The 18,121-nt window shown below is 43.0% G+C and overlaps 3 protein-coding genes and 1 long non-coding RNA gene across 4 annotated transcripts in view; 3 read left to right on the top strand and 1 right to left on the bottom strand.

The window, feature by feature from the left end:
* The first annotated feature begins 1,706 nt into the window (after positions 1–1,706).
* Positions 1,707–2,229, top strand: LOC134181659 (uncharacterized). Its single transcript, XR_009970196.1, has 3 exons — positions 1,707–1,827; positions 1,892–1,982; positions 2,046–2,229. It is a non-coding gene; the product is annotated as an uncharacterized LOC134181659 (long non-coding RNA).
* Positions 2,230–2,746: 517 nt separating this feature from the next.
* LOC134181196 (uncharacterized) lies at positions 2,747–6,505 on the top strand. The gene is made up of 3 exons (XM_062648425.1): positions 2,747–3,852; positions 4,476–4,749; positions 4,831–6,505. The coding sequence occupies exons 1-3, from the start codon at positions 2,883–2,885 to the stop codon at positions 6,401–6,403; spliced, it is 2,817 nt and encodes a 938-aa protein (XP_062504409.1). The 5' UTR covers positions 2,747–2,882; the 3' UTR covers positions 6,404–6,505.
* Positions 6,506–8,221: 1,716 nt separating this feature from the next.
* LOC134180758 (uncharacterized) lies at positions 8,222–11,563 on the top strand. Its single transcript, XM_062647944.1, has 3 exons — positions 8,222–9,155; positions 9,640–9,913; positions 9,985–11,563. Exons 1-3 carry the CDS (start codon positions 8,222–8,224, stop codon positions 11,561–11,563), a joined length of 2,787 nt encoding a protein of 928 aa, XP_062503928.1.
* A 902-nt stretch (positions 11,564–12,465) lies between these two features.
* The window catches only part of LOC134180757 (multiple epidermal growth factor-like domains protein 10), an 11,867-nt gene continuing 6,211 nt past the window's right edge, over positions 12,466–18,121 (bottom strand). Inside the window, exons 7-17 of the mRNA XM_062647943.1 lie at positions 17,924–18,121; positions 17,693–17,859; positions 17,554–17,629; positions 16,839–17,021; positions 16,419–16,695; positions 14,775–14,883; positions 14,406–14,552; positions 14,224–14,349; positions 13,013–13,178; positions 12,863–12,951; positions 12,466–12,798 (exon numbers count right to left, since the gene is read on the bottom strand). The exon at positions 17,924–18,121 is cut by the window's right edge and continues 39 nt beyond it. Of these exons, the coding sequence (XP_062503927.1) occupies positions 12,689–12,798; positions 12,863–12,951; positions 13,013–13,178; positions 14,224–14,349; positions 14,406–14,552; positions 14,775–14,883; positions 16,419–16,695; positions 16,839–17,021; positions 17,554–17,629; positions 17,693–17,859; positions 17,924–18,121 (1,648 nt within the window). The 3' untranslated portion in view covers positions 12,466–12,688. The remainder of the gene's footprint in view (positions 12,799–12,862; positions 12,952–13,012; positions 13,179–14,223; positions 14,350–14,405; positions 14,553–14,774; positions 14,884–16,418; positions 16,696–16,838; positions 17,022–17,553; positions 17,630–17,692; positions 17,860–17,923) is intronic.

Here is an 18,121-nt window from a genome sequence, read left to right as displayed (position 1 = left end):
ACACTCATTCACTTCTGGCTCAGAGAAGCGTCTGAAAACCACGAGAACTTGACTAATTTGACCATATCAGAACCAAACTGACCAGCCATTTAGTGCATTCTTGAGCGTTGAAGACATCACTATGACGACTTTTGACATTCCTGCTTCTTCTGACCTACAGCTAAGCTGCACAGCACAACACAGGGATTGGTGGGTTTACGATGGAAAACATCAAGCGTCTGTGTAGACAAGGTCTAGCAAACGTTACTCTGGGAAAGTGGGCAAACTGCGTGTGGCACGTACGTGAGAAGGTAGAGAAGCATTACAGGACAATACACGGTGTGTTAGACGACGTTGTCGAGCAGATGGTCATTGAATTCGAAGTTGGTCCTGAATCAGAAGATTCGTCGTCGTCTGAAACTGAAAGTTCCAAGGATGAAGAGTAGAAACGCATCCTAGACGCACTCTTTCCTAGCTAACTGACCCCCACCTGGAAGTTTACTGTGTTGGGTTACTGTTAACAGCCTGCTAGCTATAACAATTATGTCCTTAGCTTTATACAATTAACCCTAATCCCGCATTAGTCCCGCCTTTCTCTGTGTCCTAACTCATTAAAATACAAGAAATTGGCTCTATTAACTTCAGTTACGTCTCTGTAGCCCAACGGTAAGTGTAATTAGATCCGGCAAGTGAAGAGCTTTCGATTGAGACCAATATCTGCCCGGAGGGCAACAGCTTTGTCGCGCAAATGGCCACATTCCACCAGTCTCTCTAATGCGTGAACGCACTTTAGTATACACTCGGTTTAGCGCTACGCCTACGCAAACTTGATTGCATACCTACGCAATCAACATAGAAGGTTGGTCTGAACTACAGGCAAAGCTGGATATGAGAGCGCTAGATAACAGCAGCAAAATATCCTGAAAATAGAGCACATGATGGTCACGTGAGAAACATTCCGTCACGCGTGCTAGCGCTAGGTAGGAGCCTCGCTAGAGCGACGCCCCTGTTATCGGACACCATCAATTATCAGACAGCCGTGCAAGAAGTAAACGAAGTAAGACTGAGATTTGTTAAAGCCCACAGTAAGAAGGATTAGTAGAGACTGTGATTCCAGATGCGGGACTTCCAAAGTCTTGAAACGGTCATGCTAGGACGGTAAACGTGATCCTTCTCTGCGACCCCGTTCATCGGACACCACCATCATTCACCGGACACGACCTCCCCCATGAAAACGCTAAGGCAATTCTGCAACTTCGCACCTGAGATAGGTTTAGAGGTGACTAGCTAACACAACAACACTATCACAGTCTCCGTTTGCTACACTATCCAGGAAAGATAGCGCACGCTCATTGAGTCGTGGTAACGCCCCTTTCGTTGGACAGTCGTTTTTTCTTTGCAGCAGCAGTCTGCAGGTAATAATGTCATGAGAGAGAGTTGGAATGAAATATCGTACGGCCCCCAATTTGTTTGACCTTTATTTGACTCAGCAACGGCTAGTAGCGGAAACTGCTGAATTTTCTTTGCTGACAAGCTCACTCTGTTGGCATCTACTAGCCCTCCGGTGCTGTCTAGTCTTCCCAGCGTAAGAAATTGAACTCCTGAGTGTCTTGCAGCACAACTGCACAAGCTTGATGCACCGACTCTAGGCAAGTGTTTTGCGTTCTGCGGCGTTTCAGATAGCTGAATTTAATCAACTGCAGTTATTTGAAACCTAGAGCTGTTGCTGAGAAGGTAGGAAGGCAAGAAAATGGGTGTCCGACGATTGGGGCCGTTACCACGGGCGTTTGACCGACTTTAACTCATACAGATCTTGGCTGACATGCAGGGTAACAACACGATTTGTAGGTAAAGAGTTGTTGATTAGCAATATATAAGTAACTAGGCTGAAGGATGCGTGTGTGCAATCTAGACGCTACTGTCCGGTGAACGATGCGTTTGTCCGATGAACGGGGTATGCAAGGCTCCGCACAGTTTTCAATCTCACTCTAGGCAGAGAAGTGGTATAATGCTCTCTTTTGGTGTGCTCAATTACAACTTAGATACCTACATTTATGATGTGGTAGGGACTGCGTTCAAAAACCGATAACTGAGAACTCGCGTCCAGAATATGATGGTGTCCGAGGAACGGGGCCGCGCTCTACCATCAAAATGCTAGAAGACACTCGCGAGACGTTGAGTAAATGTGCTCGTGGGTTATGAAGCGGGCATGTATGCACATGCAAGGCTGAAGGGACCAACTGCACTCTTCAGTATTGAAGGAAAAGGTGTAACCTAAACGAGAGCTTGCTCACTAGACGTTGATGCGATGGTTAGCCCGGAATAATGATGTTATACGCGTTTATGCGGAGACCATGGGCTAAGCATGTGTTCGCCCATTACAAAAAGTTGTGTGTGTGTGTATGTGTGTGTGTGTGTGTGTGTGTGTGTGTGTGTGTGTGTGTGTGTGTGTGTGTGCGTGCGTGTGTGCATACAACGATAAATTGATTACTTAACAACCAATAATCTAATCCGCCGGGGCGGAGAACGAGATTGCATACTAGTATAGTATAGATTTACACTCATGTTGGCCCGCGGTTACGAGTGCTCGTGTGAACAGGCTGTAGGCCTCTTTGGGAAAATCATTTTCCCCAGAATCTCAAAAGTGTCAATTTGCGTGGGACTGAAACTGTCGATGTCACAGCAGTGCATGGCTGCCATGCACTTTTCATTACGTAATCTAGCTAAACAGAGTATTAAACTATACCAGAGTTTCTCAATTTCAGGTGCTGTGGTTGTCTTTTCATTCATTTATTACTAGAATTTACGATTGGCTTATGCTAACTGCCGACAATTCCCGATCGTATAGCCTAGTACTCATTAGTTTGACCACGTGATACTAGGGTAATGAAGCGTGACGTTACATGCTGACACCACCCATTATGTGGAAAGAGGACAGAATCCGCTCGTTTGTCTTGGTATGGTTAGCCGTTAGCGTACCTCAGCTTGTTCAGTCCATTTCATCACACACGATCGCTCTCATCCTACCAAGTCGGGCGGAGTTTCTTCAACTGAAAACAAATATCACGTATGAGGAGCTCAAGGAAACTTACATCGATGCCATTAAAGACGCCAACTGGTTCTACGGCCACAGATTAGCTGCATACCATCTAGACTACTTCTTCCTAGATTCCACAAGTCATCCAAGCGACTTTATCAGCCGATTCTTGAATCTACTATCGGACGGGTTGCCTCCGCCGGTGGCTATGATTGGTCCGTTTCATGTGGATCGGTTGAGTTATATAGCGCCGTTGGCTGAAATGAGTCAAGTGCCACTCGTTTCTCCGTGGATACCTTTGTCTCAAATGAAGAGGTTCCTCCCACCCTCAAACGGAATGTCATTATCGATGCAGGCGGCGCAGAGTGCGCACGGAGACGAGCTGATCAGAATAATGGAGTATCACGGTTGGTCGCACATCGCTTTCGTCATCACACAATCTCCACTACAACATCATTCTCCGTATCAACAAAATATCAGAAACATTCGTTACGGGACTGAGGCTCTCAACGTGAACGTAGTGGTAACCGCTTGGATTCCACCCGCTGAAGACTACGCGAACGACACGGATGCATTTGAGACGGCTATAGCACAAGAAATGGAAAAGATCTGGAATAGCGGAGTAACCGTTATTGTTCTCTCTATTGAGCAAGTTACTCTGACTTACGAAGTACTTATGCGAGCTGCCGATAAGTATGGACTAATCAATAATTTTACTGCTTGGATCAGCCTGAACGTCGGAGCTAAAAGTGATCTAGAATGGGCGATTAATGGAGTTCGACCCGAAGTACAACGTTTGTTAGACGGAATGATCGTTACTGTCGCTGATCTCAACGGTAAAATTTCTCATACTGTAATAATTAATAATGAAAGTATTTTTAATTAATAATTACCGTATTTTCAATTAATAATTACCGTAGTTTCCTCGCAACTCGCGATCGAGGGTAATACTATCAGCTCCATGGGTTTCTATTTGCGCAGGGTTGCTATTCGAGCATGGGTTACCATCTTTCAACATTTGGTGTTGTTTCAATTAGCACAAACCAGGCAAAGTAAGAAACCATGGAACTCTACTAGCAAGACTATATATATACATGCAGTTCTATTAACGATTCGTCTTTGAGATTCAGCGACCAGCGATGATGCGTGAACTTGCTTGCTTCAGGGCTTTACATTTTTCAGGAGTCAAAAATATCTTTCTTGACGGACATACCTTGTATGTAGTTTTAACAGAAGGTGTAATAAAATGAATCATATACGCGAAATCGAATACCATGCAATCTCTGACATCCAAGGCATTGGTTACTGTTCGAACACGGCTTTACTACTATAGTGTTATTTCAAACTGATGAGATCAACGGGTTATACCTCTCACAGTATTTACTATTGGAGAAAATATATTAATTCCGTTTAAATTGAATTCAGCTTTATCACAAACTTAATATCAATTTTGTGCTAGATTACTTCAATACACGTTTATCAGTGGTACCGCATATCTTTTATCCTGACAAGTTAAAAGATCCTCTCGCTCAGTTGGTGTATGATAGTGTGTGGACCGTGGCGATTGCAGTCGACTACACTCTGTACGCAATTTCAGCAGAAAAAGTTCGAATTGGCGATCTTCAATTCCAGCGCTGGACGTCGGGAGAAGAAATAGTGATAAACATAAAGCGTTCAAACTTTGTTGGATCCAGTGGTCTCGTGAGGTTCAACAACAACGAACGGCTGACGTGGTCAGTGGCACGTGACATTATCCATTATATATATATATATATATATATATATAATTATTTATAACTTTGTTTGTTCTTCAGGTATAATATTAGTAATATTAGACTTCAACATCACCGGAGCCGTAACGTAGGATATTATGGTTTTGGCAAACTTGTTATATATCGTCCTATTTACTGGTATAACAGCGCGATTCGGAGTCCCATTGGAGAAGTCAACATCTGCCGTCATAGAATCAATGTTCTTCTGGCAGGAGGTCGGTATAAGCCATACATCGAGTATTCATCAAAAGACAAAACAGATAGAAAATATTTTGGTTGGGCTGTGGAACTGTTTGAAAAAGCAGCAAGAAAAAGCTGTCTGAACAACATTAAATATTATTCTATTCCCAGTATCACGTGGAATGAGGCCATTGATGTAGTAGAGGATGGATATCTCGCGCGGATCGGGATCCAGGAATACGACGGGGTAGAATTTCATGTGGTCGTTGGACCGTTGGCAATCACGCCAGAAAGGATCACTAAGGTCGACTTCACAGGCTCGATAAAGTCAGTGTCATATCGAGTAGCAATTCTCAGACCGGAAACCGATATCACAAATCTTTGGGAATTCTTCAAACCATTTTCGTGGGAACTCTGGCTTTTAACATTTTTCTTCTTTGCGGCGGGTGGCTTTGTTGTGTTTGTTCTTGAGAGAAACAGGAAGAGGTCAAACGTGGATGCTCCAAATGTTGGAGACTCGATCTTCATTTCTCTGTCTGTATTCTTCTACACGAATGACCAGGATAGTGTCATCTCGCACTCCGGCCGTGGTTACATTGCTATCTCCTGGTTTGTTACTCTCGTTCTCTACGCGTGCTTCACTGCTAATCTCACCGTATTCCTTTTGAGGCGGCAGGAAATATCAACATACGGGACAATTGAAGATATTCACGACGGCGTTATTGGAGCATCCAACGTAACCGGAGCATTGTCTTATTTACAGCGAGCTTATCCGAGATTGAACTTTAAAGACGTATCTTCTGAGGACTGGTTGGAACGATTGATATCAAAAAAAATAACAGCTTACGTTGAGGACTCGTCTGTTCTGGAATTCGAAGCGAAAACTGAATGTAAAATTAAGCTTCTTGACAACGAATTACGCGTAATAAACGCAGCGTTTGCTCTCAAGCACAACTCACCGTACACGAAGAAGCTGAATGATGGAATTAGGCATGCTTGGTTTGACAAAGACCTCGAGGACCTTGACCAAAAATACTTTGAATGGGCAGACCTTTGTGAAAATGGCGGAGAAGTGGCTGCAGACGATGCACTAAATCTGCATCATCTTGGAGGCCTCTTTATTATATTGTCTGCAGTCACCATAATGTGTTTACTAGGAGACCTCGTGCGTCGTTACCTTAGAAAGGCTGGGTTCATTGATTGCAGTCACGAGGAAGAAACAAATACATCGCAAGATGCAACAGAAGTTACTGCTGCTGCAACGACCGCAGAAGCGGCGAAATGCGTTTTTGTAAACGAATTTGCTCAATGTGGGAGTGTCCCTGGCGACTTAGTGCGAGACAACGAGCAGCAGCATTCTCCATCGTCAACCCGAGAAATGACTCCAATTGGACAGATGGACCTTTTTGGAAACTCTTCATTTAGTAAAGTATAATTAGTGCTCGAAAATTTGAGGAGGTAAGTGCCCTAGTTCTCTGCATGTAGTTTGTGTATGTAAAATATACATTTTGTATTGAACCATGATCAAAATGTTAGTGACAACAATGTAGACGTCTTACAAAGAGTAAGCCGCGCCATCTGCACCCACTACCTCTCCCAAACTGCCCCACAACCCCACTAGCCAAAGGCATCGGATTGCATTGCTATTGAGTAGAGTAGACGGTCAACTGCGTCCAGTATATATGTAGCCGTTGCCCGTTCCAACGGATTATGAGCCTCGCCAACCAGCAAATATCATTCGCGTGACCAACTCGCGTGTCTTGTCCGCCCGTGGCGCGCTCTCCCGTTCTTGGAGATTGGCTCCACGAGACGAACTGCGTGATAACAATGCAGAAAACAGACAAAAGAGCGATCCAACGGCTTTTTCGTGCTTGCTTTTCACTACCTCACGATGCAACGGTTCAAAGTACATGCATGCTGTTTGTTGAGATGCCTGCATAAGTTATAATGTGTGTGTGTGTGTGTGTGTGTGTGTGTGTGTGTGTGTGTGTGTGTGTGTGTGTGTGTGTGTGTGTGTGTGTGTGTGTGTGTGTGTGTGTGTGTGTGTGTGTGTGTGTGTGTGTGTGTGTGTGTGTGTGTGTATTCGCCGTTTCTTGGTTTGTTCAATCGACGGCGAATCTGTAGATGTCTCCGCAATGAGAACAAGCAGTTGCTCCGTCGATATTACTTGGTTTTTATCCGTCTGCCATGGCTGTTTTGAATCACTCACACAAGACGCGGTAGAATTGTCGGACTAGTTGTAAGACGTAGATACAAGTACTAATGTTACGTATGCGCTGAATGTCTCAAGTACTTCACACAAACACCCCGCCTCAGTAGCGTACCTCCGGACTGAAATCAACTATGTATAACAGACACGTTAACTACCATGGATATATATATATATATATATATATATATATATATATATATATATATATATATTTATACAACCCAGCTCATTGAATGGGTGTGTCTCTTGCTATAGATGCATGCAGTCTAGCCACGCACGGTCACGTGCATTTGAAACGCTCGCGCTCGCTACCTTTCCTTGATCATGGATCAGCTGCAAGCTGCCTGTGTTTCATTACAAAATGAAATGGTGAAATACGTCGAGTAAATTAGTTGTATCGCTAAAACAATAAAGTGGAAGGAAAACTCAGGCTACTAGATGACGCAAAGAAGAGGGTCTGACTATACAATTGCTGTGGTTCGGCTTGGTAAAAGTTCATACCGTGAATGCCAGCCGAGCCAACCGTGATGGCACGGCAGTTTGAGGTGAGGCATTTCAGAGCTGCTCGGCTCCGCCCACATTTACAAATCTATCAAAACGAGTCCACCCGTGATCAGACGTGTGCTGGGCCGGTTACAAGTGCTCATGTCAATGGGCTATGTGTCTCATTTGCAAATTATTCTCTCCATAATCTCAGAAGCGTTTAGATTGTATGGGAAAGAGGCTCTTGACACGACAGTAGTGAAAATAGCTACCGCCTTGTACCGCCTGTACGTGAATATCACATGCAAATGTATTCAAAGCGACCGTATACTAGAAATTGAGAGGATCTGGAATGGTGGTGTACCATTCGTTGTACTCTCAATTTGAGCGGGATATCGTGATTTACGAATCGCTGATGCTAACTGCCTACAACTATGGACACAACAATGACTATACAGTAGTACTCATTAAGTTTGAACACGTGATACCAAAGGCAATCAACAGTAACATTACCTTCTGACACCACCCCATTATATAACTACGTGGAAAGCGGACAGAATGCGTTCGTTTGTTTTCGTATGGTTAGTGGTCGTCAGCGTACCTCAGCTTGTCCAGTCCCAGATCCCTCCATCATACACAATCGGTCTTATTTTACCCAGTCGGTCGGACTTTCTTCAACTGAAAACGAATATCACTTATGAAGAGCTCAAGGAAACTTTTTCCTATGCCGTTGCCGACGTCAACTACTACTACTACAACTATTTAACTGTAGACTCGTTATATATAGATTCAGCAAGTCATCCAAGCGTCTTCACCAGCCGATTCTTGAATCTGCTCTCGGGCGGGTTGCGACCACCGGTGGCTATGATTGGTCCGTTTCATGTGGATCGTTTGAGTTATATAGCTCCGTTGGCTGAAATGAGTCAAGTGCCACTCGTTTCTCCGTGGATACCTTTGTCTCAAATGAAGAGGTTTCTCCCACACTCAAACAGAATGCCATTATCGATGGAAGCAGCGCAGAGCACGCACGGAGACGAACTGATCAGAATAATGGAGTATCACGGTTGGTCTCACATCGCTTTCGTCATCACACAATCTCCACTACAACATCATTCTCCATATCAACAGAATATCAGAAACATTCGTTACGGGACTGAAGCTCTCGACGTGACGGTAGTGGCTACCGCTTGGATTCCACCAGCTGAAGACTACGGGAATGACACGGATGCATTTGAGACGGCAATAATACCAGAAATGGAGACGATCTGGAACAGCGGGGCAACGGTCATTGTTCTCTCTATTGAGCAAGTTACTCTGACTTACGAGGTACTGATGCGAGCAGCCGACAAGTTTGATCTTATCAATAATTCTACTGCTTGGATCAGTTTGAACGTCGGGGCGGCACGTGATCTTGAATGGGCGATTAATAGAGTTCGAAAAGACGTTCTAAATTTACTAGATGGAATGATCGTTACTGCCACTGATCTATACGGTATGAATTCATTTTTCAATAACTACCGCATTTTCTCGAAATGTAACCCGTAAATGAATTACTACTATTTCAAATCATTAGCTCCATAGGTATGTATTTCAACGGGGTTGCTATTCGAGCATGGCTTACTAGATTTCAACCACGTTCACACTTCTGATATGTGCAAGACTAGAAAGCTATAATTCGCTCATGCAGTTTCACGATTCGTCATCATAATTCAGCAGTAACGATGATCTTCCAACTTGCTCCAGGGCCTTCAATTATAACTAGGCAAATGAAAGGTGGGGACTAAATTATGGGGAAAACCAATGGCGACTACCAATTTCTGAAATTCATGCAAGGCATTTGTTAACATTCGAGCACGGATTACTGTTATTTCAAACTGATGTGATCCCTGGGTTATTATTTGAACAGGGTTACTACAGTAATTCCATTTAATTTAAATACAGCTTTATAAAAAGAGTTAATATTAATTTTGTGCTAGATTACTACGATACACCTTTGAAAGTTCAACCGTATATCTTGTATCCTGACAAATTGAAAAATCCCCTTGCTCAGTTGTTGTACGACAGCGTGTGGGCCGTGGCGATTGCAATCAACTACACTTTGTACCCAATTTCAACAGAGAATGTTCCAGTTGGCGACCTTCAACTCCAACGCTGGACGTCGGGAGAAGAAATAGTAATGAACATAAAGGGTACGAATTTTGTAGGAACAAGTGGTCTCGTGACGTTCAATAATGAAGAGCGACTGACATGGTCAGCTGCACGTTACATTATCTCTATTTGTATCTCTATATAACAATTTATAATTTTGTTTTGTTATCTAGGAATAACATTTATAATATTAGACTTAAATATCCTCTGGGCAACTACGTAGGATATTATGGTTTTGGCAAACTTCTTATGGAGAATCCTGTCTATTGGCATAAGAACTCGATTCGGAGCCCAACCGGAGAAGTCAACATTTGCCGTCATAGAATCAATGTTCTACTGGCAGGAGGTCGGTATAAGCCATACATCGAGTTTTCAAACGACGAAACTAATAGAAAATATTTTGGTTGGGCTGTTGACCTGTTTGAAAAAGCAGCGAAGAAAAGCTGTCTGAACAACATCAATTACTACTCTATTCCCAATATCACGTGGAATGAGGCCATTGATGTAGTAGAGGGTAGACATCTCGCAAGCATAGGTGTCCAGGAATACGGCGGTGTAGAATTTCATGTGGTCGTTGGACCGTTGGCTATCACGCCCGAAAGGATCTCTAAGGTCGACTTCACACGCTCGATAAAGTCAGTGTCCTATCGAGTAGCGATTCTTAAACCGGAAGCCGATCTTACAAATCTTTGGGAATTCTTCAAGCCATTTTCATGGGAGCTCTGGATTTTAACTTTTTTCTTCTTTGTGGTGGGTGGTTTCCTTTTGTTTGTGCTTGAGAGAAACAGGAATACGTCGCCCGAAGATGCTCCAAACTTTGGAGACTCGATTTTCGTTTCTCTGTCTGTGTTCTTCTACACTAATGATCAGGATAGTGTCATCTCGCATTCCGGTCGGGGTTATCTTGCTGTCTCTTGGTTTGTTACTCTCGTTCTTTATGCATGCTTTACTGCTAATCTCACAGTATTTCTTTTGAGGCGCCAGGAAATATCAATATACGGGACAATTGAAGATATTCACGACGGCGTTATTGGGGCATCCAACGTGACAGGAGCATTGTCCTATTTACAAAATGCGTATCCCAGGTTGACGTTTGAAAACGTGTCATCTGAGGACTGGTTGGAACGATTGATATCCAAAGAGATAACAGCTTACGTTGACGACTCATCTGTTCTGGAATTTGAAGCGAAAACTGAATGCAAAATTAAGCTGCTGGACGACGAAATACGTGTATTAAACGCAGCTTTTGCTCTCAAGCACAATTCACCGTATACTCACAAACTGAATGATGGTATCAGACATGCTTGGTTTGACAACTATCTCGAGGAACTTGACCAAAAATACTTCGAATGGGCAGACGTGTGTGAAGGCGACGGAGAAGTAGCTCCAGACGATCCGCTAAATCTGCGTCATCTTGGAGGCATCTTTATCATATTGTCTGCAGTCACCATAATGTGCTTATTGGGAGATCTCGTGCGTCGTTATTTCATAAAAACTGGAGTCATAGGATGCAGTCAAGATGCAGAGCCAAATATATTGCAAAACGCAACAGATGTTGCTACTACTGCAATGACCACAGAAGCAGCGAAATGTGTGTTTGTAAACGAATTTAGTCAATTTAGGAGTTTTCGTGGCAAAAACATGGTGCCAAACAACGAGCAGGAACCTTCTTCAACAACGTTTTCCAACCCAGGAATGACTCCAATTGGACAAATGGATTCTTTAGGAAACACTTCGATTAGTAAAGTTTAATCAATGCCTGAAAAGTTAAAGGGGCACATGGACCCAGTGTCCCAGCAATGACTGTACTTTACGATTTGTTTTGAAACATGATCAAGTGATAATAAAATATATTTAACGGACCTAACTTGTGCAACACTCTTTATATCGATGGATGTTAGAATTTCGATTCGTCTTCTACTTATCATGCGCCCTTGTCCATGCAGCTAGTTCACATGCCCTACAGTATTGCTCTAGTAAGAGTCCTCTAATCTAAGGCCTCTTCACACTCACTTCAAAGAGCACTAAAATGCATATTAAATGCGCATTGATGTTTCACACCGCTACTACGTATTGACTGTAAAGCTGCATTCGATTCGCTCAAACCACATGCAGAGGTGGTTTGAATTGGATTCAATGCTCAATGGCGACTGCACGTGGCACCACGCCTACCGACGCAGCTTTTCGTGTCAGCAGGCAACAATAGACTTATACGTTCGATCTCAATATTCTGTGTGTAGGGCATAGATGGACTATGACGTATTGTAACCAAAGATCAGGGGAGTAGGAAGAAAATGACAACCGGTCTAAGATAGCGCGCGCTAAAGGTTGGGGTAATGCATAGGACGTTATTAGGTACGCAGCACTGAATGGCATGAGTAAAATATATTAACTAATTAATTGGTTATACCTTTAAAATGGAAAATAATGTCATTGAGTGACTGACGAAAGTACATTTTTCTACGTCCCAGCAAAGCGCCCAAATATCACGGTAGGTATCACTTTCGGCATCACAGAATCTTCACTACAGCATCATTCTCCGTAAGAAACATTCGTTCGGGAACTGATTTTTTCTAACCCTAACTTCCAACGCTTATAACAATGAACATAAATCCTTTGTCATGCACTAATGTACACCGATTTCCACCTTCTGATTGATTTTAATTGTTATAGAAACGTGACTAAACATTTGGCATTGTTTTACTCAGACAGTCTACTGAATAGAGCATGATATATATAAAGGTAGATTCTTACTCATAATTTGAGCAAGAAGTTCACAAAACCACAAATTAACCTGAAACCTCAAAATGATGTTCACAATGAAATTTGAAATAATCCTCTATACTACATGATATCTGCCAATTGTTGTCTGCCTTTTCAAGCCTTTACTATCGGATGACTGCTGCGAGGAGCTGCTACAGGAAGCATAAAGTAGTTTATATTATTGAGCGCTATACCGTTTTGTGGAGTGGCCAGAGCAACTTCATCTACAATTTTGAAACGACACAAAAATATAAAGAACACCAAAAAACTAAATGAAGAAAGACCTACCAATGCAAGCGTAAGCCACCTCTTGCACGGATTCTGTTGCTGTTCGACAATTCTCGTACTGAACAGGAGCAGTGGAATCCACAGAATTTCTAAAAAATTAATATCAATAATATTAATAATTAATTTTGCGGCAGTTTCCGTGGGTCTTACTTTAGATGAAGATTGGCATTTCTTTTATGACGCTTTATCAAAATTACTGTTAGCACGATAAAGATGACTATTAACACCAAGCCTCCCCCCACTCCTCCAAATAGTGCTGCGTTCACTTCATCGTTGTTAGAAGACTTTGAGATGTCAATTTTTGGAATAAACAAAACTAAGAATGGACAAATTGTTAAGTAAAATATCAACTATTGAGCCCAAATTAATGTAAAAATGTTCGTGAAGAGAAGAAGGCAAGCCAAAGTATTTTTGCAGTTCTCGATGAACAAATACAATCAGTAGAAAGCTCGTAGGACATTTAATTAACCAACTACTAGTACTTCAGAATGTTGTATCGTAAACTAATAGATTTTTATCTCGCAACGCAGTCTATAGACCATCTTGCACGAGGTAAGACGCACGCACGCACACACAGACATACACATAAACGCACTCTCTCTCTCTCTCACACACACACACACACACACACACACACATTCATTTTTTCATATATATATCTATATATGTATATATATTGCATTTTGTTTACATACATCAGCATTATTTAGGCATCAACATCCATGCATGCATTGGTGCATCTGCATGCGTCTTTGCACTCTCAACATATGTCCTTATACCTTCATTGCATTGCTTTCCTTCTTGCCTTTCATCACAAACGCAGGTTCCGTTGAATCGATCGCACGTAGAATTGTGTGACTCGCAGTCACAACGTTCCTCACAATTGTGACCGTAAAATCCTTCTTTGCACTCTGTATAAAGATCAACACAGGGGTGGATACAGGATGGGGCACCTGGAGCACGTGCCCCCGGCAGGGCAATACTTGACTTGAGATAAAAGACTGCAATTTGACTCTTTGCATACCTGAGTGCAATTGTTCTACTTCAGAGGTAGCAAGACCCTACGTATATGTACTGAATACCATGTTCTGGTCTGTGAGGAACCAACAGGGAGAACTGACTCAGTAAGAAAGAGAGAGGTGACGCCCTAGAGTAGCCTCGTCCCAAGACTCATGTGAATCTGGGGACGAGGCTAACCTACTACTGGTAAAGTACACCAATGCATAACATGGTCTGGTCTGCGAAGAATCATCTGTGACAGGTAAATAGCTATCTCAGGGTGCCCCACAGGCAAAGAAGCCACAGTATCCGCCCCTGCAACAATAAAAGCAGATAACGGAACCAATCGATTCTCGACTTGCCTTCGTTGCAGCGTTCTCCAGTCCATCCTTCAGGACAGAGACACATTCCATTTGTCTGTAGACAGTAGGGAAATTTACAGTCACATTTAAGACTGCAATTCCTGCCGTAGAAGCCAATAGCGCACGCTATAATAATTTTTGTACATTAATTTTTATCAAAATTAAAAGGAAACCTTGTTTACTTTCTGAGCAAGTGTTTCCCCTCCATTCGGGTGTGCATTGACAATGTCCCGTTACAGGGTCACAAGCTGCGCCGTTGTTGCAGACACATTTTTGCTTACAATCCAGCCCCCACGTTCCGTTTCCGCACATCTCCGTGCACGTGGATCCTTCAACAGAAAAAACGTCGCAACCTAGAAAACCCTCGATCCGATGATGATTGTGTGTGTGTGTGTGTGTGTGTGTGTGTGTGTGTGTGTGTGTGTGTGTGTGTGTGTGTGTGTGTGTGTGTGTGTGTGTGTGTGTGTGTGTGTGTGTGTGTGTGTGTGTGTGTGTGTGTGTGTGTGTGTGTGTGTGTGTGTGTGTGTGTGTGTGTAAGTGACTTCGCTAACCTGTCCATCCGGAAAGACAATAGCACCCTCCGTCAACGTTGTCACATCCAAGAGCATGTAATGTGTCACATTGACAGTGCTTACTGCAGCTTGCCCCGTAGCTAAACTTCTACAACAATTTCATATTTTAAAATTACAAGACTACATCAATATTTTAAAGAAATAATGGTTTTCTCACATAGTTAACTTAAATCTGCCAACACTAAGTCCAAAAATACCTACCCAAACATTTGTAAAAAAATTTACGCTAACACGTAATTCATGTATACAAAAGTTTTCAGTTTGGCTCCAAATATTTCTTTGACTTTCAATTGCATACTATAATTAATTTTTAACTTTCATTCGTGTTAACTAAACCTTCTAACATGTCTAGAAATCTAAAGTAATTTGATACTAGCCCTCACCCGCCGTATGGAAGGTAGGAATTGAGCTAACACCTAGATAGTAGCTACTTATAAGCGAAGAAAACGTAAATACTAACTTTCACCAGTAGTCCATTATTTGGCAGGTAGAGAAGCCCTCACCTCACAATCATTAGCCATATCTTACAATCTCACTGTAGGGCAGATCCACGTGTTACACACACACGCCCACCCACACACACACACACACACACACACACACACACACACACACACACACACACACACACACACACACACACACACACACACACACACACACACACACACACGCACGCACCTAAATCCTAAATCCTAAATGTCAGGAGCTGCCTCTCAGAGGTCACGCCCCCAGCTGTTAAGCTGGGCCGTGTGCGCTGCTCAGGGAACTCTGGGTCTGTGCTAGCAAACTCCTGGAGCCGAGCCAGGCACTCGCAGGAGCACCGACTTGTGAAGCCAACTGTGGTGTGAGCACCAGCAGTCTCCCCAGGACCCCAGTGGCTGATGTCAAGTCACAGCCGGATGGCCGCTTAGGACCCCAGTCAATGACCAGGTACTCATTTATACTCCTGAGTCGAGAGAAGCAAATGTGTGTTAGTTTCTTGTTTAAGGAATTTATGCCATAGATCGCCATCAGGGTGACATAAACTTGCGACTCTTTAAGGTCCCGGATGTAACACTTCATAAGATGACTCTCTAGCCAACTGAGCTATCGCACACACACACACACACACACACACACACACACACACACACACACACACACACACACACACACACACACACACACAGACAGACAGACAGACAGACAGACAGACAGACAGACAGACAGACAGACAGACAGACAGACAGACAGACAGACAGACAGACAGACAGACAGACAGACAGACAAACACACACAGACAGACAGACAGACAGACAGACAGACACACACACACAGACACACACACACACACACACACACACACACACACACACACATTTATTCGGCAAGTTTTCAACCTCCATATATATGTAGTTTGAGCGGATGTCCATTGAATGCTCTTTGAGAGCCAATGCGCATTAGATGTAAAACGCCAATATGCATTCAATGAGCTTTAAATTGTAGTGTGAAATGCTTTTAGCAAATTCTCAGACCAATTAGCTTCCCATTTCACGCAGTGCGGTTCAAAAGCCAGAATCCCTTACACGACTATGTTCAGCTTATTAAAGTGACGTCACTCTTAATTGCCATGCTTCTTACTTTGCACGGAGTAGAACACTCGGTTCCCATCCAGCCGTCCATGCAGTTACACGATCCATCAACAGGATTGCACGTCGAGTTGCTGCGACAAAGACATGACTGCCTGCATTGTCGTCCGTAGAATCCGTCGGCACACGGCAACGTGCAGAACCTTCCGCGCCATCCGTCGGCACAACGACACGACCCGTCGACGTGCGAGCAAATGCCTCGATTTTCGCACCGACACACACCGTCGCAATAAAAACCGTAAGTGCCATTGCTGCATGTCTGTTCGCACCTGAAACATTAAACACACACACACACACACACACACACACACACACACACACACACACACACACACACACACACACACACACACACACACACACAAATGACGTCAACAACGGCCATTTGGCTATCACATTAAGCTTATCTTACAGTGTTCCCTTGTATCCGTTCGTGCATGTACACGTGCCGTCGACGGGATCACAATGTGCGTTGTTTTGGCAACGGCTTTTCTTTTGGCATTTGTATCCGAAAGAACCGTTGGGACATTGCACGGCGCAACGAGACCCGACCCATCCAGGCGCGCACGTGCATTCTCCATTCAAAGCGTTGCACCTGAATAATAATAAGAGAAAACGTCAGCTAAACCTATCAGCTGCAAAGTCAGTTGGAATATTTATGACTTTCACGCAATTCTAATATTTAATTAATAATAAACCATGTGCATACTCATCTCTTTGTCTGTCAGCATACAGTAAGCATACTTAATTAATTGTATTAGATATATTTTTGTATTAATATTTAAATAAAATTATAACTAATCGTATGACTATTTAAGCCTTTTAATAAATTAGTAATATACCATGCGCACTCATTTCTTTGTGTGTCACCATTACATGCCTATAATTACGCATTCTTGTTAATTGTATTTTGTAATAATTAAGAAATAAATATATTTTTAGTTGTACTCATCAATTTATTGGATTAAAACATTCTTTAAAACGAGCTACAGTTTATTTAAATTGTTTAAGCAATCAGTTGCCATTAAAATCATGCAAACTGCATGCAATTTCACTAAATTAATGAGATCTGTCAGACTTTTCCTGCGCATGCCCACTGAAAAACCTAAATTTTATTCGCAACTCACCTTATGGTATTTTCTATTCGACAGAGACAATCGGCGCACATTGTTCCGTTCCAGTATTTCCATCCTCCTAGACACGCTGCATAACACAAACAGTCTAGATACAGTTGGTACACACTAATTCTTTTGTAGATCGACTTACGTCTATCGCAATGTTCGCCAACCCAGTGATCTACACAACTACAACGTCCGTCGATGGCGTTACACAGTCCGCCATTCTTGCATTCGCAACTTTTGTTACATCGGAGCCCGTATTTTTTTGCAGGACATGCCTTCTCGCAGTTTGCACCAATAAAACCAGCTGGACAGCTATACAAGTCATAACAAATAAAAGTAAACATAAAAATTAAATCACCGACTAACATTAGCATACCTACAAGTTCCAGTAAACCTGTTGCACTGTCCATCATTTTGGCACGTGCAGGTAGATCCACAGCCGGGACCGTGTGTGCCGTTCGGGCACGGATTACGACACGTCGCTCCTCTCCATCCGTGCTTGCAATTACACTGACCAGTCACGTGACTACAGTCAAAGGTGTTTGTTCTATTGCACGCGCATTGTCTTATACAC

Source organism: Corticium candelabrum, chromosome 6 (genome assembly GCF_963422355.1).
Source record: "Corticium candelabrum chromosome 6, ooCorCand1.1, whole genome shotgun sequence".
In the NCBI taxonomy this organism is placed as follows: Eukaryota; Metazoa; Porifera; class Homoscleromorpha; order Homosclerophorida; family Plakinidae; genus Corticium; species Corticium candelabrum.
The sequence above is the reverse complement of the archived record's forward strand: the minus strand, read 5'-3'. Positions and strand labels throughout refer to the sequence as shown.

Coding starts and splice junctions, on each gene's coding strand:
- LOC134181196 (XM_062648425.1), top strand. CDS start 2,883: ATGCTGACACCACCCATTATGTGGAAAGAGGACAGAATCCGCTCGTTT. Junction 3,853..4,475: donor TACTGTCGCTGATCTCAACG/GTAAAATTTCTC, acceptor ATTTTGTGCTAG/ATTACTTCAATACACGTTTA. Junction 4,750..4,830: donor AACAACGAACGGCTGACGTG/GTCAGTGGCACG, acceptor TTTGTTCTTCAG/GTATAATATTAGTAATATTA.
- LOC134180758 (XM_062647944.1), top strand. CDS start 8,222: ATGCGTTCGTTTGTTTTCGTATGGTTAGTGGTCGTCAGCGTACCTCAG. Junction 9,156..9,639: donor TACTGCCACTGATCTATACG/GTATGAATTCAT, acceptor ATTTTGTGCTAG/ATTACTACGATACACCTTTG. Junction 9,914..9,984: donor AATGAAGAGCGACTGACATG/GTCAGCTGCACG, acceptor TTTGTTATCTAG/GAATAACATTTATAATATTA.